This window comes from Branchiostoma lanceolatum, chromosome 16 (assembly GCF_035083965.1).
Source record: "Branchiostoma lanceolatum isolate klBraLanc5 chromosome 16, klBraLanc5.hap2, whole genome shotgun sequence".
Taxonomy (NCBI): Eukaryota; Metazoa; Chordata; class Leptocardii; order Amphioxiformes; family Branchiostomatidae; genus Branchiostoma; species Branchiostoma lanceolatum.
In genome coordinates, this window is record NC_089737.1 from 7,147,254 (window position 1) to 7,174,310 (window position 27,057).

The window sequence follows — 27,057 nt, forward strand, 5'->3', positions numbered from 1 at the left end:
ATGTTATATGCCTATATTATTGATTACTAGTACTATGGATATGTAGATGTCTTATTCAAGTAATCTTAGTGCTATTCTGAATATGCTGTCTTATAATGGGCTGGTCGACTTAATCACAACAATGACAAGAATAAACATTCATACATACACACATACATGCAAACATACATACATACATACATACATACATACATACATGCATACATACATACATACATACATACATACATACATACACGCATGCATACACACATGCAAACACACATGCATACATGCAGAAAAACATACATGTACATACATGCATACATACATATATAGTAAAGTGGATGATAAAAGTTCGTCTAATGTGGTGACGAAAACTAAAGAACCTAAGTTGTATTGACTTCATTCTACGAACATACAAACAGAGGCCCAAGCTACTGGTACCTCTTAGTAATCAAAATGCTCACAACAGCGGGTACTTGGGAACAAAGCTTTATTTCTGAGTTCTGTGGTGAAGATTCAACGGTATCTTCAATCAGTTGAATGATACACTAAGTCCCTTGTGCAAGACTGATACAAAATGAGCGGTTGGCACAAAACTTGACAGAAGATAAAAAAAATTGGTATCATGTATTATACATCTATGTAATACGCGAAAGAGTCTTTTAGAGACTTCATATTGGCTGTTCAACATGCTGGTAACATTTCAAAACTGCTTGATTGAAAAAAAGTTCATTCCGTGTTGAAAACTAACCACAGAAAGGCACTTCTTTCTTTTGTGTAATATGTCATCCACCTTAGAAAACATGCAGTGATTGTTCTACAGTTTCTGGTAGGATTTGTCGCATATGACATGTGTAAACCGACGAGCAAATTTATCGACGTTCTTATTTAAGTCTTTCGGTGTCTGGCGACGTCGTCGACTCGCTGAAGATGTGCAGATGCCACAATTGAACTGGCATCCACCGGCCCTGGCTAGTACTGCTTGACGACCGTCTACGCCTCCTGTACATATGTGTAAAATAAAGAATGATCTGATTACAAACTTTTGAATGGTTATGTACACACGCATTTAGTATACTATCAATTATGCGAATTAGAAACTAATTTGCATAGTCAATGTGAAAATGCCATAATTTCTTGGTGGTTAAAATGGTGGGAACTGCATACTTGTGACATTTGTAAGTTAGTTACAGCCCGTGTACATCACATTTGCATTTGCAATGCATTTGCACAATCTATGATGACATGTTAAGTTACATACAAAGGAAAGGACTTTAACGCATACAATATATGTAATTTTAGAAGAGAGATCCATCATCTAAGATAGTTTATGCTGATTGGTGCCTTATTTGCATAATCAAAGAGACGAGATGAAGCTTTAAAATCATTTGAGTTATATGAGGTCTCTGAACTCTTATTTTTTACCATACTTCTAAGTACAGTTTTATCTTTATAATTTGGACCTCCTTCAGAGATAAGATTGTAGCAGATTGAATAATTGTTCACGAACAGACAGACAGTGTGACAGCATGGCAGCTACGTACTGGTAGCAGAGTTATACTGAGAGGACAACAGACGCATTCGTTGGATTAAGGAGGCAGTATGAATCAGGAAGTCATCAGCAGTGATGAACCGAGACGAGGGGGGGTACAAGCTCAGCCACATTTGGGATTACGTTCTCGCCGCAAAAGCGCCACCTACATCGGCTACTTATAGCGGTGAGAAGCAGTACTCCAGTCAGAAGCTCTGAAGAAGGTGTCTGACAGACACCGAAACGTCAGCAGGTGAGATTACCTGGTTGTGATAAAAGTAACTCCAAATACCCTATGTTCTACCAACCTGATGAAATTATTTTCGGAAGTCAGAGTTATACTGTTTTATACTCACGAGCAACACGATGAAGCTTCTTCGTTCCAGAGGCAACATCCTCCAACAGGAAGGTGGTCCTATCCGCGCAGTAGCTGTGGATGGTGTCGCCCAGGACTGTAGTATCGATGATCTGGTCACCACACTCCACAAACTCTACCATGTCCAGATCCTCGTTCTCAATGATGAGGGCATTGTCCTGTCAAGAACATGTAGGACAGCCCATTATACGAAACTGTAAATTATCGTTGTGTTAGAAGTTGGAGACTTTACGAGTATAGTAATATGCATTTTCATTCTATTCTATCAGTCTTTTGTAGTTGAAGCTTAAGTTGTTACTATACAGCGAGATACGTAATTCTTTTATCATTGCCCTGAATGTGGATGCATGATATAAATGACGAGTCATTTGTATGTATTATGACATCTTCTGACATCATCGTACAACAAAAACTGTGTACAGATCTCCAGCAAACTCAGTAAATAAACTTGATGTAGCCTAGCGTATTCCCCTTTATGAAAAAAACACGAGAGATGAAAATACATATCTCATATTCATGCTTCATGAGAAATATTTCTGATATACTTACAGAAAAGCGGCTTTCCATCTTGAGGATGTCTTCTGGCCTGGGACTGACGTCAGGAAGTGGTCTGACGAAGCAGACTTTGCCGCAGACTGGAACAATCGCCTCCAGGTTCTGTAAACAGTTATGGTATACAAAAATTACATTTATTTGCAAATCACTAAGTATTCCAGAAATAAAAACTGAAGATTTGGATGAGTGTAAAGTTTGTTCTCTTGGCTACAGGAATGACTGTTTACATGAAGCTACAGTAAAGATGATTCAGCTTAGCAATCCTAAGGGCTAGGTTAACAGCAATAACCTTGCATGAAGGGCTAGTTTAACAGCCATTACCTAGCATGAATGGCTAGGTTAACAGCAATAATCTAGCATGAAGGGCTAGGTTAATAGCAATGACCTAGCATGAAGGGCTAGGTTAACAGCAATAACCTTGCATGAAGGGCTAGGTTGAAAGTAATAACCTCACAGAAAGACATGCGTACCAAGTTGTAGTCATGTATGTACATAGCGGTAGAGCCGTTCACAAATCCAACATTCAGTTCCATGCTCAGTCCAACAGAGATGTCTTGTATCTCCTCTCCTTTGATACCTCCAGTTCGGTAACGGTGAACCTGTCAATTAATTTACCGAACACATGTAACAAACATCTAATAAGTGAATACATGGGCAGACTTATTCTCATGGTCAGGTAAACCGTTACATTTGATTGCACCACAGTATAAGGTCACGTTGATTTGATTGTATGGATGACATCCACGCGTGCATCAATTTTCGTACGTTTCCACGCACAAAAATAGCTTTCGGCCGTACTGTGAATTGTACAAAGCAGCTGTATAATGATCAAATATATGCCGCAAATTTCAAAATAATATCGTCAAATGGATATTAATGCCGTAGAATGCCAAGTTCATTCCAAAGTCAAAGAAGAAGACGTGAAAGAACAAAAATTAAGAATCTATTATTCGGTATACCATATTCTGTGTATTTGTCAGACCTTCCTGGCCACTTAGATTTCATAATGAATGCAAATTTTTTGCCCAAAGCATCAAGTTTGGAGTAAATTCGAAATGGCGCTAATAGTAAGACAGCTAGGCTCAGCTGCATAGTTTTGTTAACATTTCACGAGTAATAGTGAATGCATGCGCGAGGGACGCAATGTCACATCTCCTGAATGCGTAACTCAAACTTAAGTCATCCAACTTTAACATATAACAACCGTGTCAAGGGACCTAACTGTGTTTTACCCCATTACCATCAAGAATGTAAAAGAAAGATAGATGAGAAATAAGCCAAACGTATTTTTTATGCTATCTTTTCATGTATGGACCGCCATTTACATTCTTAACATTATACATACCTCAAACCCAACATATGAGGAGCCCTGGGGATTAGGGTTTCCCATCGCCACAGACAGGGAGAGGATGACAACAGCGATGGCGTTCATCTATAAAATTCAAAAGTGTTCAAGCTGATTATCAGAAATCATTACGTACTTACAGAGTAGTTTAACGAGTATGCAAATGCCATATGTATGTTAGTGAGACTAATAAGGATGCAAAATATGATTTATACTGACAAAATACGAACACAAATTTTCCACAACAATGCAGAGTTGCATAACGTTATACATGTACTTACCTTTTATTCTCTGTCAACTGCGATGCCCACAGACGTAGAATGCAGGTAAGCAGTTTTTAACGGTGTTGCAAGGATGCGACGTGCTCTGAAAAGCAAAGAACGTAGAGTTTTGTGTTATATAGTTGTGTACACACGTGTATGAGCATGCTTTTATTGGTTAGAAAAACATTTGAGCAAGAACAGGAATTTTTGAGGACATGCACCGTGAACCAACGAGAGAGACGTCATACTAGCAGAGGATTGTGAATGCCAGCATGACGAAGGAGCTCGAGTCCTGAAGGCGGTCAAAGAAAAGTTTTTTTTTATGTTGGCGACTTGTTCAAATCAACGGAGACTGTGCCATGGGATATGCTTGGACGAAGACATCCGAAGTGTGTTGCAGTAGGGAATCTATGCTAACTAATTGGATCAGCCCGTAACTGGCGAGCGCACAAAACAACTGAGGATCTATATCAAAGGTTTTCAAGAACAGCACAAAATAAAACGAGATGACAGCTGTGAAATCCGGAGAGCTTATTTTGTTGAGCTTGAGGTGACAATCTAAGCCCACAATCTAAACCTATGGCTTCTATGCGGCGTCGGGGACGAGCGTGACAGAACCCCGCTCGACAAATCGCTAAAGTTATATGGAGTCTTGCCAGAATCCCGCTGGCGATGTGTCAAACAATCCAAGTCTTCTTGGAAAACGACAGGTTACGTTACTAGGTAGCTACATTCAAGTAAATGCTACTCTCCAAGCAGAGTTTGGGCGTCTTTGTTTTAATTTGACGTCTGTTAAGACGTTTTTGTCCGGCTTTCTATTTTGTCCCGTTTTCTTTATGCTATATAAAGGAAACTCGGGGACAAAATAAAAAGCCCGACAAAAACGTCACGTCTAAAAACAAGCCACAAACCAGCCGGAACCGAACCTATGTCTGGAGAGTATATCGATATCTGGAAGACGAAAGATTTCATGCACACGTTGTTTTGTGGAGTACATCATAAATAGCAGACACATAAACAGTCAACAACGATGTGAACGACTTGGCTTTTTGGAAACTTTAACCCCTAAAAAAAGGAAAATAAAGCGATCATCACCACGAATAATTTACCATCAACGAATTGGAGCATAGACGGTAGGCTGAGGAGTTTTTGCTGAATTGATCTGAGCGGGTGTCGAAGGCTAGTTTCGACGGGTGCGGAAGGTGCGAGGGACGGGAACAACGGGAGATCGCGCACTCCAACCGGAGCCTTTCCCTGGTTGGTCGGACGGCGCACCGCGGGTGTCCTTCCCGACAAGAATTCCCTAGCCTATCGCCCATGATTCTTTACTCGAGCCGGCTACGATTAACAGCGAATAAAAATAGCTCGCTATGCCTCACGAAAAATGCATGCGGTGGAAAAAAAACGTGTTTGGTGGGTGCCCGGTCTGCAACTAAAAAAAATCCACAACATAACTGCCCTGGCAAAGATAAAGAAATCAAGAAACGCACCAACCTTTATGTCAGAGTAGTAACTGCGTTAAGAGCTGGATCACGTTGTCACCTCTCTCTGGAACTCTGGAAACTTGTGAAATACTCCTGGGGTTTTATACTTTATCTTTGTGGACTTGGCACTGCACACGTACACAGGTTTTTAACTGCCGCCAGCAGTCTCAGCTCTGTCTGAGAAAACGCCAGCTCAGCAGTTTCTTGGTAGTCAGCCGGAAGTACATTCTAATAACAAGTTGTTTTGTCAGATCGTGCTTGCTATCGCCTATTTTCTTCAAGTATGCAGAATTAGTGCCGGATGAAAAACAAGAATTTGGAAAATATTGGAGAAAACAGTTTCCCGTGTCCGTCCGTCTCTTGTCAACACTGCAATACTCACATATATCCCACCGTTCCTTTTTTCTGGTCAACTTGAACCACACAAGCTCAGTTTCTGCAAGCACGTGCTCTTTACTCTCCAAGCAGAGGTTTGGCTCGGGTTTGTTTTTAACGTCTTTTTAGGCGTTTTTGTCAGACTTTCTATTTTGTCACGTTTTCTGTATATGTCGCCAAGCCATACACATGTGTAAAACTGTAGGTGTAGTTGGTCTTAATTGACTTCAATATGTTCATCATTATGACAGTATCTGAGACTATGACGTTTAAACATCGGAGGGTTACTCAAGTTTATCTTTACAAACCCTGTCTTTCCAGTTCAGCAATCAACAAAATGTGCGGACCAGGCACTGACGTAAATCAGGCTTTGATTCTTTTTCCAAGATCACTTTAATTTGTTTTTGTCACCTCTATCTTGACCTCCGTCTACTTGGCAGTGCGCACTGGCGGATAACGCTAGCTGCCTATTATAGTAATCTCTGTCAAAGTACTCATGCGCCCATGGCAATGGCTGTCTTTGCCAATCTTTCTGTGGAAATGCCAATTGGCCACAGACCTGAGTTCGACCGCTCTCTCCTGCCAAAATGAAAGCTTCTAAACAAACGTGGACTCAGCTCTTCTGGAGGTTTCTTAGTAGCTAGCCGGTAGTTCCTTGTTATCTCCATGAAAAAAATGAGATATTGTTTTGGCGTGTTTGTGTGTGTGTGTGTTTGTGTTTCCCGACTATTGTAGTCAGCATAACTCAAGAACCTCTGGATGGATTACGATAATATTTGGTATATGGGCAGGTGTTGTGAAGTCGAAATTTAAGGTCGATTTTGGGCCCCCTGGTATGTGACCTTGGTACTGCAGAACTTCCGTTTTTGTATCGTTTGACCTGGACGTGCTGTGGTCTTGAATTTTGGGTGGCAGATAGCTTGTGATGTAATAAAGAAGTGGTGTAGGTTGGAGCCCCCTAGCAGCTTACTCTGGAACTGCAGTGGCGTTATTGTGAAAATCTTAAAGGAGAATAGCTGAACAAAGGAACGACGGATTTCCATGGCATTTAGTATGCAGGTAGCTTAGACAGAGATGTACACAATGATGTGCAAATTATGCTAATCGACACTTTGCATAACTAATGAGGAAAATCTATATTTGCAGTGTTTTCCATTATAAGACTCCAATACATGTAACATATGTAGTTAATGGCAAGTGGAGCATCAGTTGATACCAATTATGCAAATAAATTCCTAATTTGCATAATTAATGCAAAAGTGCCATAATTCATCCAAGTGGAAAATGATAGGACTGACAATATTGCATCATGTCTAAGTTAGATAAAGGTGTTTATCACCAAGCATATATTATGTAAATGTGTAAGTCATTTGCATAAACAGAATAGATCATGGAGATATGAGGTCGCGGAGCTCTTGTTTCTCCAGATTTTGATTGCTATCGCAAATCTTCTTCCAGTATGGACGAAATACTGAGCGCTGTGAAGTGGTAAGGTTGTTCAGGGAAAGTATTTACTCCCTTGTCATCATTCTGTTTAAGTTAGGGAAGTTAGCTCCCTGACGGTTCTTCAATTTCGAACAGTGGGCTTGTGCGTAAAACAATGTCTTATAGCGGCTATATAGTTCTGTCTGTCTTTATTTGTTTGTATTAGACTGCCTTATGGCATAACACACCAGGATTGTACTAATATAAAAGAGTTGGGGTCGTTTACTTGCTCGAGCATGGGACCTCTACTTAACGTCCTATCCCAGGGATGTCCCTAAACAAAGCTGGATTCTAATGTTCACCTACTAATATAAGTGAATTGATTTAAAAACATCGAGGGCATTTGTTCAAACCCAGTATTTCTGGTTCTGGGCCAGACATCCTACAGTTACGCAATGCAACGCCAGCATGTACTTACGTGTACACTTAATGTTACTCATGATAGACACCCCATTGTTTCTTAAGAATATAACATTGGGCATGCTTTGTAGGCAGACTATTATAACTTTTGATACTCATAATGAAAACAACATTGTTTATTAGAAGTGAGGGTAACATACTGCATATATTAGAAGAAGAAAAAGAGAATCACACCAACAGGTTTTTTCAGGTAGTTTCAAGGTTTTGAAATAATTGCTTATATCTGTCCAACATGTGTACAATACTTTTCTAAACACAATCTTTCAGTTCAATGGATACGTATAGCCTAAGTCAGACAGAAACCTTATATATTTTAATGAATTTGTTGTAGGAACACTGCAGTAAAGTTTGTTCTGATTTCCAATGCTCAGCTGCTCTCCAAGCAGATGTTTGGCATCGGCTGTTTTTTTACGTGTGTTTTTACATGTTTTTGTCAGGCTTTCTATTTTGTCCCGTTTTCTTTATGTCACAACGTCAAAAACCAGCCGGTGCCAAACCTCTGCTTGGAGAGTAGCTCATCATCACAATGTATGCTTCATAACTGTATGAAATTATATCTGATTTTACAAACTGCACAGTTTTAGACAATATGATACACAGACCACTTATGATGTTTCAATGTTCCCCTATATATATCATTTCAATTATCAAATTGTTACATCAGTGTCTACTCAATTTGCATAGCTAGCAAAGGAGACTTCATGTCATAGATGTTCATGAGTCTCTCTTGAACTGGTATTTGGCAAACACATCCTTTGTGAAGTCACATGTAGAGATGGGCTGAGAGAAAGAAAACAAAACATATCAATAGGTGACCATTTCAGTCTGCATAGATGAAAAAGCCTTTATACATTATAGGAGTAATCAGGCAAAGAGCATATTATAATGAAATATAATCATGTAAAATCTGAAGGTCTTTTGACCCTGTCTTCAACTTAATTCTCTCGAGGACGCATTTGTTACACCCAGTTATGTTCACCATAAAGATATTCTTTGGACTAGATTTTTATTAGGACTAGAATACACTTCAAAAACGTTTATTAGTAGTATATATTACATAATCTCTATTTCAGATATACTACACAATTCAGTCTTAGCCAAGTTTTTACTGCAGCAATTTTCACCTGAATCAGGACCCCCTAGCCCACACACTGGTGTCCAAAGACCCCCTAACCCACATACCTTCCAGCCTGCTGTGGCTGCCATCTCGTTGACTTTGTTCCCAAACTGCTCCAGCTGTTCATTCCTCAGGTCTATCAGGTACCTGGCAACAATCAATCAATCAATCAATCAATCATCCACGTGCTGATGCATGGCAGCTGTAGAGATCTGTTCGAGGACATTTAACAAAGTTTGAAGGTTTAAAAATATCAAACCAAAATTTTGTCATACATGTACATGCGATAGACTGATCCTGACTGTCCATCACAATTAGCAATGATAGTGTGGCAATTAGTGGTTTGACCAATGAGAGATTGCTATGGGATCAGCCTATTGATAATCCCTTGAGTACCTAGCTTTGGTTAGGAACATCTCTTGGATAGGACGTTAAATCCTTGGTTAAATGGAGGTCCCTTGTTTGAGGAGGGCCACACCTTGAGCACGTAAAAGAACCCACCACACTTATCTAAAGAGTAGTTGTCAGTGGATGAAATAAATCTATCCGGATATGCAGATTGTACTCTTCAGTACAAACCTGGTGTGTAACACCATGAGGTGGTTTTCCCAGGTATGCAATACAAACAAACGAAACAAGCAAAGAGTTTGGAAGAACAATACTCACTTTGCCGTCTCCACAATGATGACGGCTTCGTCCGTGAGGGTTGTGTTGAGCTCGGGTGTGATCCCGTGGACCATGCCGGTCGCGAAGAACACCACGTCAAACAGCCCGGCGTACTTGCTGCGGCGCGGGATGTCGCTGCAGGCGTTCAGCGGCAGGAAGTGAACCTTGAACTCTGGGCAGGGGATGAGCGCTGGGGGAGGGGGGGGGCAGGGAGTTTTGAATGGCTTAGTCCTGTCATGGTTAACTGGCAACATACATTTTGCATAACAGTCGTTAAAATTTCACGTAATAGAGCACACACAAATCATTTTGTTCAAACCTCCAATAAACTGATCCTGACTGTCCATCACAATCAGCAGTTCAACCAATGACAGAATAGCAATCAGCGGTTCGACCAATGAGAGAACGGTTCTTTATGTCCGTCAAATATTTGCATTTTTATGTTCTTAATTTACATTTTAACATTTTGATGGAGGTGGGTGGGGCTATGGGATCGGTCTATTATATCACAAGCCCCAAGCTATGGTGAAAAAGTTGGGATTCAATCCCAATTCAATTATAGAACATATATTCTTAAACCACTACTAATCTATTACAAAATAGAATTCTCCATCATTACAGTACACGTACCTTGTTCCTCATCTTTATCTGTACCATCTTCGCCTCCTGATGTACCAGAAGTCTGCTCTGTTCCCTCATCGTCTTCTTCTTCCTCCTCCTCTGTTATCTCTGTCAGTGTTGCTCCTTTCTTTCCCTCAGCTTCTTTCTCCTCTTTAGGAGGGACGTATCTCTCCTTGTGTAGAATCTCGTGAAACATGGCCAGTAGGTTGTATTCTGACACAAACGAGCAACACTGAAATGTATTTAAAAAAATACAGGTCTGATAGTTGATTGGAAATGTGTGAAAAAAATATACCTCTAGCATGCAACATGCATTAATTAACTGATTTCTGAAGTAAAATAGAGCAAAGTTTGGTAAAAATAATACCAAAGATCATAACATATACACAATTGTAGTCACAAATATAGTGGCATTTGGACTCATAGACAGAACTTTCTTTTTTGGAGCTATGACATATACACTAATCATACTCTTCACTATATAGTTTATCGTAGAATCTCCTGACGCCACTGATGTTGTGCCCTGAGGAAAGACACTTTACACGACTATCCACCCAGGTGTAAAAAACGGGTATATTATGTGTGGGTCACAACACCAGCAATAGCTGCCTGTGTCCCACCTGTATTGTACCATTGCAGTTCCAATCAAATCAAATCAAATCAAATTGTTTGTTGTTCCTCATCTTTTTCGATCACTTCATTTGCACTGAGTGTTCAGCTATTCTAAATCGCAAAGCTCTGAACCTTCAGTACATTACATATGCTTCCAACAAACACCATCTCAATGTGGTAAAAACTTTAACAGTACATTTAATATTAAAACCCAAGTAACAATTTTCTCACCCCGGTGTGCAGTCCGTTAGCTGTCTTGAACAGGTCTTGGTTCTCCGACTCTATCCCGTGGCTGATGAAAGGGCCGGTGGCGATGTCACCCCAGTATCCACGCGCCGGGATCCTCTCACCCTCCTAAACAAACAAACAAATAAACATTTCCATACATCTTCTGAAGAATTGCTCCTCCTTGCCGCATTCAGCAAGTTATTCATTGATCCCTTAGGAAGGTACATTTGTAGCTGAACAGTTGCTGAAACGTCAGCAGATAAAATCACAATTTGGTTGTGAAAAAAAGAATCCAGTATGACTTGATTAACCATTTGTTACCTGATGAAACTACGTGCATTCCCAATTCCAGTTTGCTACAACATGGTATAAAAAGATATACATGCATGCACAGGACATAGGTAACCAACATTTAACATGAACGCTTGAAACAAAATCATTCTAAGAGGCAATTAACAGACTTACACGTTTAATGAGTACCCCAGATGCCAGTGTACGGTTCCCCACAGTGTAGTCTCCTTCGCGGACCTGGAAAGCCACGCCCGTGTCTCGCCACCGGTTATACTCCGAACCATGCAGAATTTTAGCCTGAGGAAACATTATTTCTGTAAGTCTAAACATCAAAATCTGTCCAAATTCTTTTCGGCGACATTTATCTTCTTTCTTAGTTAACACTCTTTCATTTTTTTTCATCAATTCAGTTACACTTTCCTTCAATCATTCATTTATTGATTCATCCATTCTGTCAATTCTGTCATTTGCTCACAACTTAATGGTATAGAGTGTTTTCCTTAAAGTTTGTTTTGTTTGCAGGAAAAAAGAAAGTACAGCTGTTATCAAAGGAAACTTGTTTCAAACTCACATCCTTCTCGTGTAGTTTCATGGTGCGGTCCCAGTCGTACACGTTCTTCCGACTGTCGTAACGGACTTCCAGGTACCGCCTCTGTCTGGCGTCCCTGCGGTACAGACAAAATACGCCATCCAATTCACATTATGTCATTTTCATTGATTTTGATGATTAAAAAAAGTTAAAGTATGCTATAAAACTTGAAGCATGCATTGCATATGAATTCTCATTTCTTTCAATTTCCCAATCATTTCATTTCTGTCAGTGAACAACATTTTATTCCGAAGTCCTAAGTATAACTATAACAAGTTTTCTAAATTTGGACTTACCAAAACTTGACAATGTCGAATGACTTGTTTTCTGTGTCCCTCCAGAACTTACAAATGGCCTCCATGGCGTCACGTTCACGGAACTTTAACATCGACATGTCAATCAGCGGCATGTCCTGCGCCAGTTTGTCCGCATCTGTGGTAACACACATGAAAAGTGTTACTGTATATATTATTGTATGAGATTAAGCTTTGTTACTATCTCTTATAAGTATCCAAAGTATCCAAAGTTATGCTCTGGGGTTAGAGTCTGTATCTTCATTTTTGATAGATGTATTCTTACCTGTCAGGTATTTTCAATTGTTGTACTAATCAAGAGGCCTACTCCATTGTACATTACACTAATCTTAAGACATTTAAAAAGGACTTCAAATTGGTATGAAAGAGATGATCACTTGCTTGTACTTTGTTTTCCTTTCCAATCACTGAAATTTCATATCATATGACACTGTTTTAAACATCTGATTTCTAGACAAGCTACATTCCTAGCAACAAGGACAAAATCGAACTTTCTTTTTTTTCATTGTCCAAAACTGCTGTCATTATCTGCTTAGAATACTGTAGAACAACAATAAGCCAAAGTTTCCTAATAGAAAATTCAATTGTGTTGAAAACACAGAGAAAACATGGAACTTTTAACCTTCTCCCTGTTGCCTAACTCTGTAACCAATAGGGAGTTGGGTGCCAAACGGCTACTTCAGTGTGCTGAAGGTTAAGAAGTGTCAGACAATGAAGCACACCTGTGATGAGTTTGATGAAGTCTGTAGCCTTGGTCCTGATGTAGTCAGCCGTCTGCTCTCGCACAAGTGCGTCTCCTAAAACCTCCAGGTACAGCTCAGTTTTCTCTGCAAATAAAAATATATATAGCACAATGTCATCATCAATAGTGCAACAAATCGTATGGATGAATAGGACATGGTATAAAGTCATGGTCTAGACAAGAACTGTTTACAAGTTCGGGGCTTAAATCCTTCTTCTACTCCGTCGTTATTACATGCTTAACCTCAATAAGTTGAGGATCCAAGCACGGTACATAAGAGGTACACAAGACTGTAAGCTTTGATCCACTTACACACCGGGAAGGACCCCCACTCTTTTCGATAAGTGTGGTGGTTTCCTTAACAATTGCTGGAGGTGTGGCTCTGCTCAAACACGGGACCTCCATTTAACGTTCTATCCAAGAGACATCCCTAACCGAAGCTTTAGGTACTCATTTCCACCTGAGTGAAGCGTGGAAGGTCGTGTAAAGCGCCTTTCACCTTTGACCTCACTCAGACAGTGAACTGGCGTATTACAGGCAAGATTTCTGACAACTTGCAAACTTGCAGGTACCAGGGAAAAAAGTTATTTTGAGCCCGACAGTTCCTGAGATGAAATAGGACTCACCTTGCAGCCCCATCCTCCCCGGTGGCTCCAGAGCGATGTTCAGTAACAGCAGGTGTCTCAGTAACAGTTCCAACTGGTTCTCTACTACATAGAACTGTGGATAGATAACAGGAAATAATAGATTAAAAACACTTTGTTACACTTCAAAGTGTACAGTGGAACTCGATGCCACTAAGTACTGTAGCTTTAAACAACGCTTGCGGTTAGATGTGCAAAAGTTAGGTGTGACAGTCGTTCAGTGTAATATAACCAGCTACTTCCGCGCCGAGTGCCTGCGAAGCTGGTGTGTTACGCTTAAGGGTAAAATATACCGGCTATACAGAAACAGATACTTTATTCAGCTTACAACAACCAGTTCATTGAACAGTACAAGAGTTATATGGTCTAGCATGAAATATATACATGTATGTTACCTTTAAGACATGATGTAACATTAATTCATCAAAATAAGATAGTCAGACATAGACAAACAGAACATGGCCAAATCTAATATCTTGAAAAATTACAAGCAAAGTATAAGTCAGCCTACTCGCTTGAAATATTACAAGTCATGAAAGGCAAAGCTGATAGGTTTGATTACAATTACCATGGAAACGAACACGACCGAAACGCCCCCCTCCCACACTTTATCGTCCCGTGCTAGATTTTCGTCTGCTGTTGCTATTGTTCTCGTCCCCACATAATGCCTAACAGATACGTACGTTGATCTTCCTTCTTTGCCATCTGTAAGACTGAGCAATCGTCTTCAAAATGTGTCTACAATCCCCAGCTCCAACCAGCAAAACATTCAGATCTCTCGAAGGTTCTGCAGACTCAGAAAGCGTCAATTTTTCTAGTCGTAGCTCTTTTCCCAAGTCTTGTAAGTCCTGTGCTGGGCTGAAACCCCACCAAGCGATGTTCCCGAAACCTTCGGTCCCCTTGGAAGCCATGTCCTTGTCCGGAAAAGAGAGAAATCTTCGAAAAAAGCACAGTTCTAAACCAAAACTTCAGAGAAACCCGCCATTTTGTGATTATGCAGTGCAATAGCGCCACCAAGCGAAATAAAATGGCAATGCATGTAACAGGTGGCATAACCACCTGTTGCGTGCATTGGCGATTTTTTTCACTAGATGGCGCTATCGAATGGAGTATTGCAATAAAATTTACTCCCACAGGTGTTATGTTCCTGGGGTGTTTGTTAATGTCTGAGCATGATAATTAACAAAATTGACGTTAAAAGAAAGCTATGAAATTGTACTTGTGCTGGGACTCTTTCCTTGGCACTTACTGTTACTGTAAGACGTAATGTTAACAGTTACAGTTGATAAGAAATATTAGCAAGATGAATTTTCTTGTTCCTGTAAGCATTTCTTTTTCCACAGTTATGGTAAAAGAAACAGGCAGAAAAGTACAGACATGTTTTCCATTCCAGATATTTATTCACAGTGCTTCACAATAAAAAGTGAACCAAAATCCTGTGAGACACCATTAGGATAGTTCTAACCTTTCAATGCAAAATATATTTCAAATACACCAAACACCAGTTGAGCTTCAAATATTGGTTCTTATTGTTATCAACATTCCTGTAGGCTTGAAGCACTTCATCTATGATACATATAACAATTCAAAACTGATATCTATTTTTTCTTCACTTGATATTTACAGCTTATCATCTAGTACACGTCTGTTTAAAGGTACATGTATAATCTTCACAAAAATGTAGTTTGTCTTTGCAACCTTCTACATTCACAATTATGATGAATCAATCAAACTTTCTTTAAATTTGTTTTGTATTCAATATCTTTCCTATGTATTACATTATGCAAACACGAAAGATGTGATGCAATTATAGTGTTAAACTGTAAATGCTCTGTAGGGTTCAACTATTCTCCAAGCAGAGGTTTGTTGGGGGGGGGGGGGGGTAGTTTTTTAACACTGCCCTCCCTTCACGAGAAGGCCATGGTATCTGCCATTGAGAGTGACAGCATTAAAAATCCCGGCTACTACTAGCCCCCAATCTAAACATCTGCATGGAGAATAGTTTTCAACAACAGAATAACAATTCTTGATTAAAGAAGCAAATATCCAAACAAAGTCACTTCTTTGTCATCTGCAAAAAGCCCTTTAGAATAAACAAGTTTCATACCACTCAAAACATTCTCTTTTGTGATTGCTCAAGTAGACCCAAGATTCAAATACACCTTCTCATGAATAAACAAACGTTCAAACAAACAAATTCAACAGATAGCCTTTTCCAAACAGCATTACTTATAGATATATAAGAATTTGTCAAAGACACAATAAAATTCACCACACCTCCACTACAGTGATAAGAGGAATTCTGATTTATACAACAGAACATAGATGATATTACAAAATCATTAATTCGATTAATCCTAAATGTACATGTCACTGTTTCCAACCCAAAGACTCATCTATACAATAAGCTGAGTATGTATGTAGAAAGGAATACAGTACAGTCACATTCAGCTCTAGATCTCAACAATACAAAATAATTATTGCACAAACATTGCTGAACTGACCCTCTGTGATATCTTGTTTACATTTGACACAACTTGTTCTTTTTCAAAATTCTTTTCGATTTCTGCTGTGATGTCTAAAGCCTTGAATATCAAAACCAATTGATCAACTTTGTGACTTATTTTGACATGTACATAAAGTAAGATGGATTGTGTAGAGTGGGGAGGGGGGTCATGTTCACATAGCAACAGTAAGTGTAATATTTGTCTGGTTAAGATATCATGCAAATCTGTTCTCTTGTTGTTTTGCATATTTCTTCCTATGTCAATGCCCTTGTTGTCATTTGCATGTAATTTTTCTTCCCATTAACACAAGCTGTTCCCTCCAAAATACTACTTGGTCTATTACTTGTATGGTGGAGTTGAATCCTTGCATATTCTGTGTAATAAATGCATCAGAAACAATGAAATGATATCATACAACTTCAAATTACAGAAACTCATCTTCAATGACTAAGAACAATATCATGACGCAGTGAGTGACATTAAAACACCACTACTTTTTGTCAAATTGATAGTTATATACATGATATCACGAAATAAAGGAGGAAATGTCAATTGACAATCTTTATCATATCTCAATCCTACAAATGAAATCATCTAAAATTTGATCCCAATTGCAGGCATTGTCATCTACAAATCAGCTGCATATTTGCACAAGTTCATTTTATCTCAACCTTTCATTTCAAAAGTGATAAATTAGAGAAAAGGCCAGTTTGATATCTTAGTATCAATATAGCAGAAAAACAAAAATCTATTTCCTAATACTTACATTAGTACTAGTACCAGTTCTAGCCATAATAAGTCATGCATGTACTGTATTGTAGGCAAACATTCAAGTCCATTTGATATAGTTGTTACACACATCTTGTAGGAAAACCCAAGCTGCATCTAAAATCTGTGATATGTCATCTGCTTTGTACAAAATGATTTTTCAATTTTTCTTGTAAGCCTTCCTTACATTGTCACTACATTCCACTAAAGGAACAATTTATATCACCAATATTGTAAAACTTGGGGAAAAAAGAGAAAAATTGTGGACAAAATCTGCACTCATAATTTTTAGACTAATATAGCAAAATTTGGCTCGTTTTTTTTCTTTAGTCCAGGTCAAGTTCTTTTGCGAGTTGTTTCATGGCTTCTTCGGGCGTTGGAAGATCGAATACGATTGGTGGGTTGACGGGCTGGTAACGAACTGTACAGACGGAAGCGTTGACGTACGTCGTGGTTCCATCTGTTGTTATGCCATAACCTGTAGGTGGAGCAAAATACTGCAGTTATAACAACAGTCAATAGGAGGCACTGCTGACTTGATAACACATGTATATGTAGGTATCACTTGGTAACACTTGTGCATGTTTAACTTGAGTATGTAGTTAACCTGCAGGTGGAGAAAAATACTGCAGTTATTACAAGAGTCAATAGGAGGCACTGCTGACTTGTGCATAGATGAAGGCACCCTCAAAATTCTTTACTCATCAGGCCTTACCATGTTATCTTCTTGGCATTTTAGAGAAATTAGCCCAGACGACATTAAAAAAAACAGAGGGCTAAGAGTCTAACGCCTGAAACTGTGAGTGCTAAGGTACAGACTTTCCACTCAGACTCTGTTTTCAAGTTGAGGTTCCAGTTTAACATTATCTTTAAAAATCTAAAAATCCTTACAATAGCAAACAAGCAAATGCATGGGACATTTCACTGGACTGCACCTTATTACACCATATTGGGGCACTTGCACATTGGCACAAAGTTTTCAACTGAAATTGCAAATTTTTTGAAAATTTAAACTGGCAAATTTGTGGCAATGGGCAAAAGAAGTTTCAGGATCACTGCAAATCCCTTTTTGATGAATTTCAACTATTGCACATTGTTTTTTAAGTGAACGGCAACACTGCTATTTCAAGTTATCTTGTATCTGATTTTGAGCCCAAACTGAGAATATGACATTCTGGGTGCGGCCATTTTGTTTGTAGAGGTCACATACTTCACCCGTGACAGCAATGGAAAATTGGCAAAAATTGGCAAAGTTCCCACAATGATTTGGCACAATTAGATGCAGTTCAAATCAGTGAGTTACCCGCGTAAGGAAGGGCACTGCCCACCTTCATGTATGTGTCCAAAGATGTGGTACTTTGGTTTGACTCTTTTCTGGATGGTGTTAAGAAGATCCACGCAGCCCACGTGTTGGCCTGTGATGGTGACGTCGCCGTGACCTGGAGGACAAGACAACAAGATCAATTAACTTTCAAGACAAGCAGAGATGGCAGACTTCACTCCCTTACCTGCTGTGTCGACCATTTCAGTGCTATAGACTAGAGTAGCAGTGCTAAGGATGTATGGTAATGCTCCAATATTGAGAATAGCAAAAACTCAGAGACAGATACACACACACGCACACACACACACACTCACGCATACACACACACACACACACACATACACACACTACAGGCAAGCCAAAATGATACCTTACTGACTTATCACTCCTTTAGGGTGAAGTAACTACAAATGTACAGAACGTACATTGATGACATTCTTTGCCGTTTCTGTTTCACATCTGATGCAAAATAGAGTGTGAAATAAAAACACAGGATGCTTTACAATGGATGTAATACAAATGCATTAATTTATCAACAATTAAAACATGTCCTTTTACTTTTAAATAGTTTTACAAAAGGCTCAAACATGCTAGACAGGACTGGAAGTAAACAATATCTCTATATTCAGTACCAAGGACAAAGTCACTACAAAACCAAATCCAATCCCTTAAGTTGATATGTGGCCAAGAACTTATCCCTGTTTTAGCTTCAAAGAGCAATTAGACGAAAAGGCTCCACAAGATAATTGTTCATGAATGACCCCCTCCCCAATGTCTGTATCCTAATTGGCTCAGCCACATGTACAATTACGCAGGTCGGAAAGTTTAGGTCAGGACAAGATCAAAACAACCGATCACTTCAGACAGCAATTATGTGCAGGTGGTGGGCAATCCTCAAAAGCCACAAATCATAGTAATTTTCAAACCCTCACATATACAGCCACTCCCAGGGGAGCCAATTTCAACAGAATCTAATGATATTGTAACAAGAATTCTTGTAACCTTGTCAGGAACAGAATTGCAGCCATTACCACCTGTTTTCCTTACGGATATATAGTCAAAGTGTGATTTGTCAAAATAAATGAGGGTCTGCATGGGGGGGGGGGGTCCTGGCAACGCTTAACAAAAGGCCAGCCAACAATGTTTAACGGTGAACTTAGGACGGCCGGCAACCCCAAAGAAAATTTTTAGATCATGACTCGCTGAAACGCTTTTTCTGCATGACGAGGAATTACTCAACAACAAACAACAACGCTGAATTCAGGATGAAACTCTACACAAGAGGTCAAGTTACAAGGTGATCCGGATGACCCCAATTAGGACCAGGAACATTTTCTTTGATTCCTGAACCACAAATCTACGTCCACCATTGATTCTCCTTTACAACTCTGTCCTCCTGATATCTGAGGGCCTTTCAAATTAGAGTATACCCTCAGTGACCTTGTTAGATTCCGTCTCAAATGTCAGTGTCATGTTACAAGAGGTCTCCTCAGCGTCGAACTTCAGAAATTCATCATGACCGTTGTATTTTGAAGGTCGTGTTTTGCAAAATCGTTTTCTTTCATCGTAGCTGAAATCCTTTGAGAATCGGATCAATTTTCAAGTCTGAGCAGGATTGAAAGTTAAATTTTCCACCCCTAAGAAGACTTTACATGTGGGTTTGACTAATTGCCTGTTTAGAACGTCATAGGGGAGGAACACACAAGCTCCGACTGCTTTTTGATGTAGCCGGCTGTCTTTTGGGATTAGATATTTTGAAAGAAGCTTGTTTTCCTGAAATCTGACAGAGAAAGTTGATCCTTAGATTACTATTTCCAAAGAGGTTATATAGTCTATAACCTCCTTGCTATTTCCAAGGTTTGGAAATAAAGTTAATCTCACTGAGGAGCTTAAAATTAGATTAGACATTTTTGAAGAAACTTGTTTCTTGAAATCTGACATGAAAAGTTGATCCATGGATTACTATTTCCAAGGTTTGGAAAGAAAGTTAAGCTCACTTACATGTGAGAGCTATTTTTCCACTGGTCATGACAGACAAGACAGAACAGAATCCAAAATAATAAGGGAAAATCCATTTTATTTGATCCCTTTTTGACGTCTTGAATTCTGAATTCTCAAGACAACAATATGTTGAAAATAAAGCTCTTATGTATGAAATACTAGTAACAAAAATGGCAGACATTAGAAAATTTAAAAAGACGTCCTTAGTGTCTAAGATTTTTGCTCTTATGTCGACACGAGGGGTCTCCCTTCTTTCGGCAAGATGGGTGTCCAATGCCGGCAAGAGGGGAATTTTGGGGGTTAATTACTGACCTACATGTAAGTGTTGAGTTGAATGATCATTTCCTGGAACACGTGCATGTAAGCCTCTCAAACAGACATTTTAATCCTTTGTACCAGACAGACTTAACCCTTTAAGATGAGCTTGTCAGCCGAGCCTAATGCTTTCAAGATAGAACAAACTAACACTTTAGTTTTTTCCAGGAAATTCCTAATAGTGTCATCACCTCTCTCAAGATCTTTTCAGGAATAGTTACATAGGGAGTGCAGATCCCACCTTTCATCAAACAGACGTTTTAATCCTTTGTACCAGACAGACATAAAACCCTTTAAGATTTAGCTTGGCAGCCGATCCAAAACCTTTCCAGATAGAACAAACATTATACACTTTCGTTTTTTCAGGAAATTCCTGATAGTGTCATGAACTTTTCAAGAGTAGTTGCATAGAGGGTGAAAATCCCACCTTTCATCTTAACCCTTTTAGCGACATGACAAGTTTAACGAATCATGTAATTCGACTTATGGTGCGTGTAAGGGAGAACACAGACAACATTTGGGGTCACTGACCCAAGTGTTGAGTTAAATGATCATTTCCCAGAACACGTGCATGTACATGTAAGCCTTTTGCAAACAGACGTTTCAATCCTTTGTATCAGACAGACATAACCCTTTAAGATTCTTTTGGGAGCCGTTCCAGATAGAGCAAACATTACACTTTCATTTTTCCAGGAAATTCCTAATAGTGTCACAAACTTTTCAAGAGTAGTTGCATAGAGGGCAAAGATCCCACCTTTTATGTTAACCCTTTTAGCAACATGACAACTTTTTCCATAGACCCTGAACCCTTGGAAAATGTACTTAACGAATCATGTAATTGGACTTATGCTGTGTGGGAGAACACAGACAACATTTGGGGTCACTGACCTAAGTGTTGAGTTGAATCATCCTTTCTTGAAATACATGTACGAGCATGTAAGCCTCTTGTAAACAAATGTTTTAATCCTTTGTATCAGACAGACATTACCCTTTAAGATTAGCTTGTCAGCCAAGATTAAAGCTTTCCTGATAGAACAAACATTACACTTTCGTTTTTCCAGGAAATTCCTAATAGTGTCACAAACTTTTCAAGAGTAGTTGCACAGAGGGCAAAGATCCCACCTTTTATTTTAACCCTTTCAGCAACATGACAACTTTTTCCATAGACCCTGAACCCTTGGAAAATGTACTTAACGAATCTTGTAATTGGACTCATGCTGTGTGGGAGAACACAGAAAACATTTAGGGTCACTAACATCTACTGGTTAGGCCATGCCAATGCAATTTCTTGTTTCTCAGACTTTTGCATGAAAAAATGGAGCGGGCAGGCAAAAAATTGTTCTAAATGATGAGACCCAAATGCCACAGTGGAGTCATGCATAAAATTAACATACCAGGCTGGAAAATATTCAGACAATAGATTCAATTTCTCAAGCATTGTTGGAAAGGAAAAACTTTATATAAATGTATTAGGAAGATTAGAACTTTTTTATCTGTTGGTGGCAAAATATGACTGAGCATTTTGATTCTTATGTGTTATTTTCAAATCAGAAAAAAAAGATTAAGTGGAAAATTCGAAAACCAAGAAATCAACTTGGTGTAGCCTTAATTAGAGGATATCACAAGGCCCCAAAGATTACTCCTGAGTGCTGATTTATTAGAGTCGTAAACACTCGATCAGCCTTGGGCTGAATGACCTATGGGTGCTCTCCTCCATTAGACTCGGGTTGGTGCATAGCGATGGCAATCTCACGGCCTCAATAACAAGAACCCAAGGACACGCTGTCACTACAATGTATCTCACATGACTGCTTTTGAGAGAGGTCAGAAAAATACTCTCAAACTTTTCGGCACAACCGTTACGATATGTGGTCATTACTTCAGTTAGGACGGTTATGCATTCTGTGCCGTTTTGTTTTGCCTGTTATTGGACATAACTCGAGAAGTTGTGGATGGATCTTTGTGGTATTTGGTGCATGGGTAGGTGTCAGAGTTTTAGTAAGAGGGTCAAGTTTAATTATGGGCCTGCTAGCAGTTGTCTATGGTACTGCAGCACTTTCATTTTTTTTCATATTTTCCATACTTTGCAAAAGTCTGACCAAAATGTCATCCACTTTGAGTATCCATTTAGATTACCCCAATGTAGAAGACTCAGTGATCTGTAAAGAAAGTGAACATTACGTAGCCCCCTAAGCTATAAATTACCAATTTTAAACCTTAAGTGCCTCAGAAGGAGGATCAGATATGGACCTGGAATCCTATTCTAATTCCAGTTCACACCAATGATCGCTTCCACTTAGAATAGTTTGGCCCCCGTCGGCATTGAAACAGTTGGTCCTTACGTCCTGACGGTGATTTCAGAAGCAGTGTGGTTGTTTGAACCCTGTTACTGTAACCATTGGCCTAAAGCCCAGCAAAAAAAACGGCCAAAGCTAACAAGGCTGGACTCCAGGCTATGTTACCATGCCATGTGAGGACCGTGTAATTATTCAAAGCCAATTGGAACTCTTGCCTATAATATTCTAGGTTCAGATCAAAAATTCAAATGCCAATTGTTTCTCTATCAACAGGTGCCTAACTGTTCATATATGTATATGGAAGCAGCCAAAGGAGCAAATGCATGGTCCTAGAACATGGTGGATACCAGGCTAGGAAAGTTGGAATTAGTAGTAAGTTAGGGACCTCCATTCCCTTCAAGCTCTCATCCAAGGTATATTAGGCATGGTTTTGAAAGCCCATCCTCCTGACCTAACCCACCGCCTTTTGCCTCCCTAACCAAAGTCTGGCACCCATTTACACCTGAGTGGAGTGAGAAAAGTAATGTTAAGTGCCTTTCCCAAGAACACAACATCTGCTGGATGACCTAATGCAGCTGGGAATTGAACCTATGACCTCTTGAGTCTGTTACCCTAATCACTAAGACCATCAACACTTAGGTATCTCAGGTATCTCACTGGACCCACGGCACGTTGGCAACTTCGCTGCGACCGAGCAATTTGACAGCGCACCCAACAAATTTTATTGATAAAAAACTTTTTTTATGCTTTGTGTGTTTTGTTGTCTTTTTAGTTGTAACTTGTATGTTTTGTATGATATTCCTTATAAAGTCAAGAGTAACACAAATCCAATTTACGACGCAGGGAAGTCGCCAACGTGCCATAGGTTCAATGAGATAGGGGCTTCAGTAATCTACAAAACAATAAACAAATCCCTAGAGGCCTCTATAATCTCCCTTCTCCCTAACCTGTTTTCCTGGACTCGTTCTAACTCATACCAAATTAGAGATTAGGGCATTGCCTGACTTAATCAGTCCCTCTGGTCTAACTACAATGGGTAATAATCAAATACAGAATGTCACAGTTTCAAGCCAGGGGGCTGTTTAATTTCCCATCAGATCCTTGAAGTTGATAGATCCTTTCTAGCCAGAATACAAAGCAAGCTTTAATGACCGTCATACGACAGTAAAATTGATTGGCTGACGAGTCTGCGAGTTCTTGATGACACTTTCGCCAGTAATACACCAGGTGTTCCCTCAAACATTGCACGATTTTTAGAGATTGGTTAATGTTCGCAGGTTCATTGTGATGGGGTAAATTTTCAGATGAAAATACGTTCAATTCTCTGGCAATTTTTTAATACAGCGACATTCCGTCAATCCACAAATATGGCCAAACCTCATGGACTGTACAACAGACGCATAAACATTACAGCTTCCATTAGTACAAGGCTCATTACAAGTTATCTGGCTATGCCACTAGCAACGCATCAAGGGCATAAGAGATTGGAAAACTGCATCCATTTAATGGTAGAATAATCCACTAGAAGCTTAAGACCCTTGTGTTATGGACTCTGGAGGGGGGAAACATGATAAGACGGGATTTAGAGATTTAGAAAACATTGATTCTGAAACATAAAGACTCAGAGGAATGACGTAAGTGCGATGAAAAGTCGGTAAAGTTCCCTTCGGTGATGATCAAAACAGAAACATGTCCCTTCAATCCACAGCTCCATGTGTAGTGTCTTAATGGATAGTCCTTTAAGCTCTGTGAAGCAGGTCAGTGACCTCCAACAGGGGTATTGTTTCTGTCTGTGTTTGAGTGTTTGTACCAGTCCTAAAGCCCCCGTCACAAATAAGAAGTTCAGCTCGGCTGACGTGTTGGCGAGCTTCAAATGTGCATTTTCGGCCGAAGTACGGCCGACGTCCTGTCGATTACGCGGGCTTCGGGGCGATTTTTAGAAATCAAAGTTGATCCAAATATTGGCCTTTTACCAGGTTAGGCGATTCTGACTTCGTCCATGTCCAAGAGATGGTACCATCTCATGGGGGATTATTAGTTTTTAGTGCTCGACGGACGTCGCCCGAGATTTTCATTGGAAAATACGGCCGACGCTCGGGCGATTTTGAGATTCGGCGAGCTTTGGGCGATCTACAAATTCGGCCGACGCTCGCATGAATTGTGACGCCGGCTTAATAACATAACATACTATCCTTTTGATGGACATGTTTGAAATTTGGCATGTCTGTAGTTAATAAGGTCCTGATTATGCTTGGCGATTTACTGTATTTTCAGATACTGCAGAACTGTAGAACGACACCCCCATCTTGAAAGCAGTGTGGTACAGTCCATTATAACATCTGTTGGTCGCCTGACAGTAGCATATAGAATACAACACGGGGTACACTGTGTTGTATTTCAGTTATGTCATACTCACCCGAGAAAACACACAATTGGCCAAAAGTTTAGAAAAGTTGGTGTCCTAAAAAAAAATGTAACAGCCACAATTCCGACGACCCAATCCGGTATTTGAATTTTAGACAGAAGCACACTCGGCGCGCTCGAAATGCATTCTAGATATTCTATGGAAGCCCATGTGATAAAATGATAACGCAAGTTCTCACTCAGTCCGAAACACCCATATCAAACATTTTTGCTGCACAGGTAATGACATAAAAAAAGATCTTGCTGCCTGGAGATAATTGTGTGATCAAGGCCTAAAATCTCAGAACAGTCTAGAACACCTGGATATCTGAAGGGTGCACACCTTGATTCACTTTTTTTCTCTTTAAGGGTGTTGGGGTGCCTGACAGACTTATGAAAGTTGACATTAGGCATGTATTATTCTGTTGGAAGTACTTGAAACGATTTTGAATGGACAGAGTTCAACCCACTATACTCTGAGGGGCAGACTAGGCCATCAGGCATTGATGTCAAAGTACTGACTTTGTTGACCGGGAAATGCGGTTTTGCTTTTAGTACTTTTTCAACGTCAGCACAAGTGGAGTTTTTCACTGTCAGCACAAATGGATTTTCTCACTCTGCCAAAAAGTTCATGGAGTTCTAAAGAGTAATTTCAAATCAGAACTTCCCACAATTTATGAGAAGTAAGTTACTGGGCAAAACCTCATGTAATTATAAAGGGCCCATTAAATCTTCCAGAGTCATCAACTGACTACGACTTGACTTAATTGAAGTCTGATAGGTGATATTTAACCTTATTACATGTCTTCAGAGGTCGGTTGATCACCATTTCTTTGGAGATTCGAAGCTTAATTGTTGGGCAAAGATAACTATTCATCAAGGCTAACTTAAGTCAAAGTTGACATCTAAATTTAAGGCTTTAAGACGATTACATGTTACTGAAGAATCTTACAGTCTAATGATCTTGGAAGCAACATTACGATTGATTTGAGAGTAACCCTGCTTGAATCTATAAGCCTTAAGCTTTGACTCCCCTACTGAATACTAAATGTGCTTGATACAAATTTGTAACTTGGAGTACTTCACATTGTACTGGGAGTCTGGGTAATTGATTTTGAGGCAAATTTCAGCTTTATCTATGCACACTACATGACTCTGTATGTCTGCAACAATTTTCTAGCCAGACATGGTATAGTAGAGACCAGATAGGGCAAATATCCATGTCTGGCACTGGTGCCGAAAAGTTTTGCGAGACAAGCACAATGTCTGGCAAGTTATAGACTGTTTGTGAAAAAAGTCTGAGACAAGATCTTTGCTGCTTAAGTTGTTCAAAATCAAATTCTGTCTTTTTAGGTAAATTTATAATTATTGTTAATAATAAGAATATAGATCAAGATGAGAGATATGATATACATGTATTTCCAACTGGCTCAATTTCAGAAAATAATCTACAATGTGAGTTATTGCAGTTTTATCTGTAGTTCATTAACCTTCTTCATGCTACCTTACTCCCTAGCCATGATCAGCTTTGTCCCAAAAGGTCACCTTAGTAGGGTAGGGAGATTGAGGGTTAAACAAAAAAAACCTCCTAATAATATTCCTTCCTCATTTTTGCATGACATTTTTCATTTCATTCCATTTCTGTACATTTTGCTTCATGTTTAACTTTTTGTATTTCATTTTCCAGATATCAGAAACTATGCATGTACTTTAACTCATATAAGTATTCATCCCAAACTTTACAGTCAACTTTATATATCACAACTTAACCAGATGCAGCTCTTCATAATCTGAGACAG

General features: G+C 39.4%; 3 protein-coding genes across 3 annotated transcripts in view; all 3 read right to left on the reverse strand.

Moving 5' to 3' along the window:
- Positions 1 to 653: 653 nt before the first annotated feature.
- LOC136421860 (uncharacterized) lies at positions 654 to 5,685 on the reverse strand. The gene is made up of 7 exons (XM_066409427.1): positions 5,550 to 5,685; positions 4,074 to 4,158; positions 3,793 to 3,879; positions 2,918 to 3,046; positions 2,442 to 2,549; positions 1,873 to 2,050; positions 654 to 987 (listed from the first exon to the last, which is right to left on the reverse strand). Exons 3-7 carry the CDS (start codon positions 3,877 to 3,879, stop codon positions 803 to 805), a joined length of 687 nt encoding a protein of 228 aa, XP_066265524.1. The 5' UTR covers positions 4,074 to 4,158; positions 5,550 to 5,685; the 3' UTR covers positions 654 to 802.
- Positions 5,686 to 7,920: 2,235 nt separating this feature from the next.
- Positions 7,921 to 14,647, reverse strand: LOC136421857 (dynein axonemal assembly factor 3-like). Its single transcript, XM_066409425.1, has 11 exons — positions 14,327 to 14,647; positions 13,626 to 13,719; positions 12,980 to 13,084; positions 12,240 to 12,375; positions 11,926 to 12,019; positions 11,529 to 11,651; positions 11,067 to 11,189; positions 10,233 to 10,455; positions 9,603 to 9,792; positions 9,002 to 9,083; positions 7,921 to 8,599 (listed from the first exon to the last, which is right to left on the reverse strand). The coding sequence occupies exons 1-11, from the start codon at positions 14,552 to 14,554 to the stop codon at positions 8,534 to 8,536; spliced, it is 1,464 nt and encodes a 487-aa protein (XP_066265522.1). The 5' UTR covers positions 14,555 to 14,647; the 3' UTR covers positions 7,921 to 8,533.
- Positions 14,648 to 15,023: 376 nt separating this feature from the next.
- The window catches only part of LOC136421630 (metallophosphoesterase domain-containing protein 1-like), a 55,168-nt gene continuing 43,134 nt past the window's right edge, over positions 15,024 to 27,057 (reverse strand). Inside the window, exons 5-6 of the mRNA XM_066409094.1 lie at positions 18,247 to 18,357; positions 15,024 to 17,396 (exon numbers count right to left, since the gene is read on the reverse strand). Coding sequence (XP_066265191.1) covers positions 17,245 to 17,396; positions 18,247 to 18,357 — 263 coding nt within the window. The 3' untranslated portion in view covers positions 15,024 to 17,244. The remainder of the gene's footprint in view (positions 17,397 to 18,246; positions 18,358 to 27,057) is intronic.

Bases quoted from the DNA above. Each gene is read 5' to 3' on its own strand.
- LOC136421860 (XM_066409427.1), bottom strand. From the start codon at position 3,879: ATGAACGCCATCGCTGTTGTCATCCTCTCCCTGTCTGTGGCGATGGGA. The intron at 3,047-3,792 runs GTATGTATAATG...ATTAATTGACAG, and splicing joins CCTCATATGTTGGGTTTGAG to GTTCACCGTTACCGAACTGG. The intron at 988-1,872 runs GTGAGTATAAAA...ACATATGTACAG, and splicing joins GAAGCTTCATCGTGTTGCTC to GAGGCGTAGACGGTCGTCAA.
- LOC136421857 (XM_066409425.1), bottom strand. From the start codon at position 14,554: ATGGCTTCCAAGGGGACCGAAGGTTTCGGGAACATCGCTTGGTGGGGT. The intron at 13,085-13,625 runs GTGAGTCCTATT...TTTTATTTGCAG, and splicing joins GGGGAGGATGGGGCTGCAAG to AGAAAACTGAGCTGTACCTG. The intron at 10,456-11,066 runs GTGAGAAAATTG...AATACATTTCAG, and splicing joins CTAACGGACTGCACACCGGG to TGTTGCTCGTTTGTGTCAGA.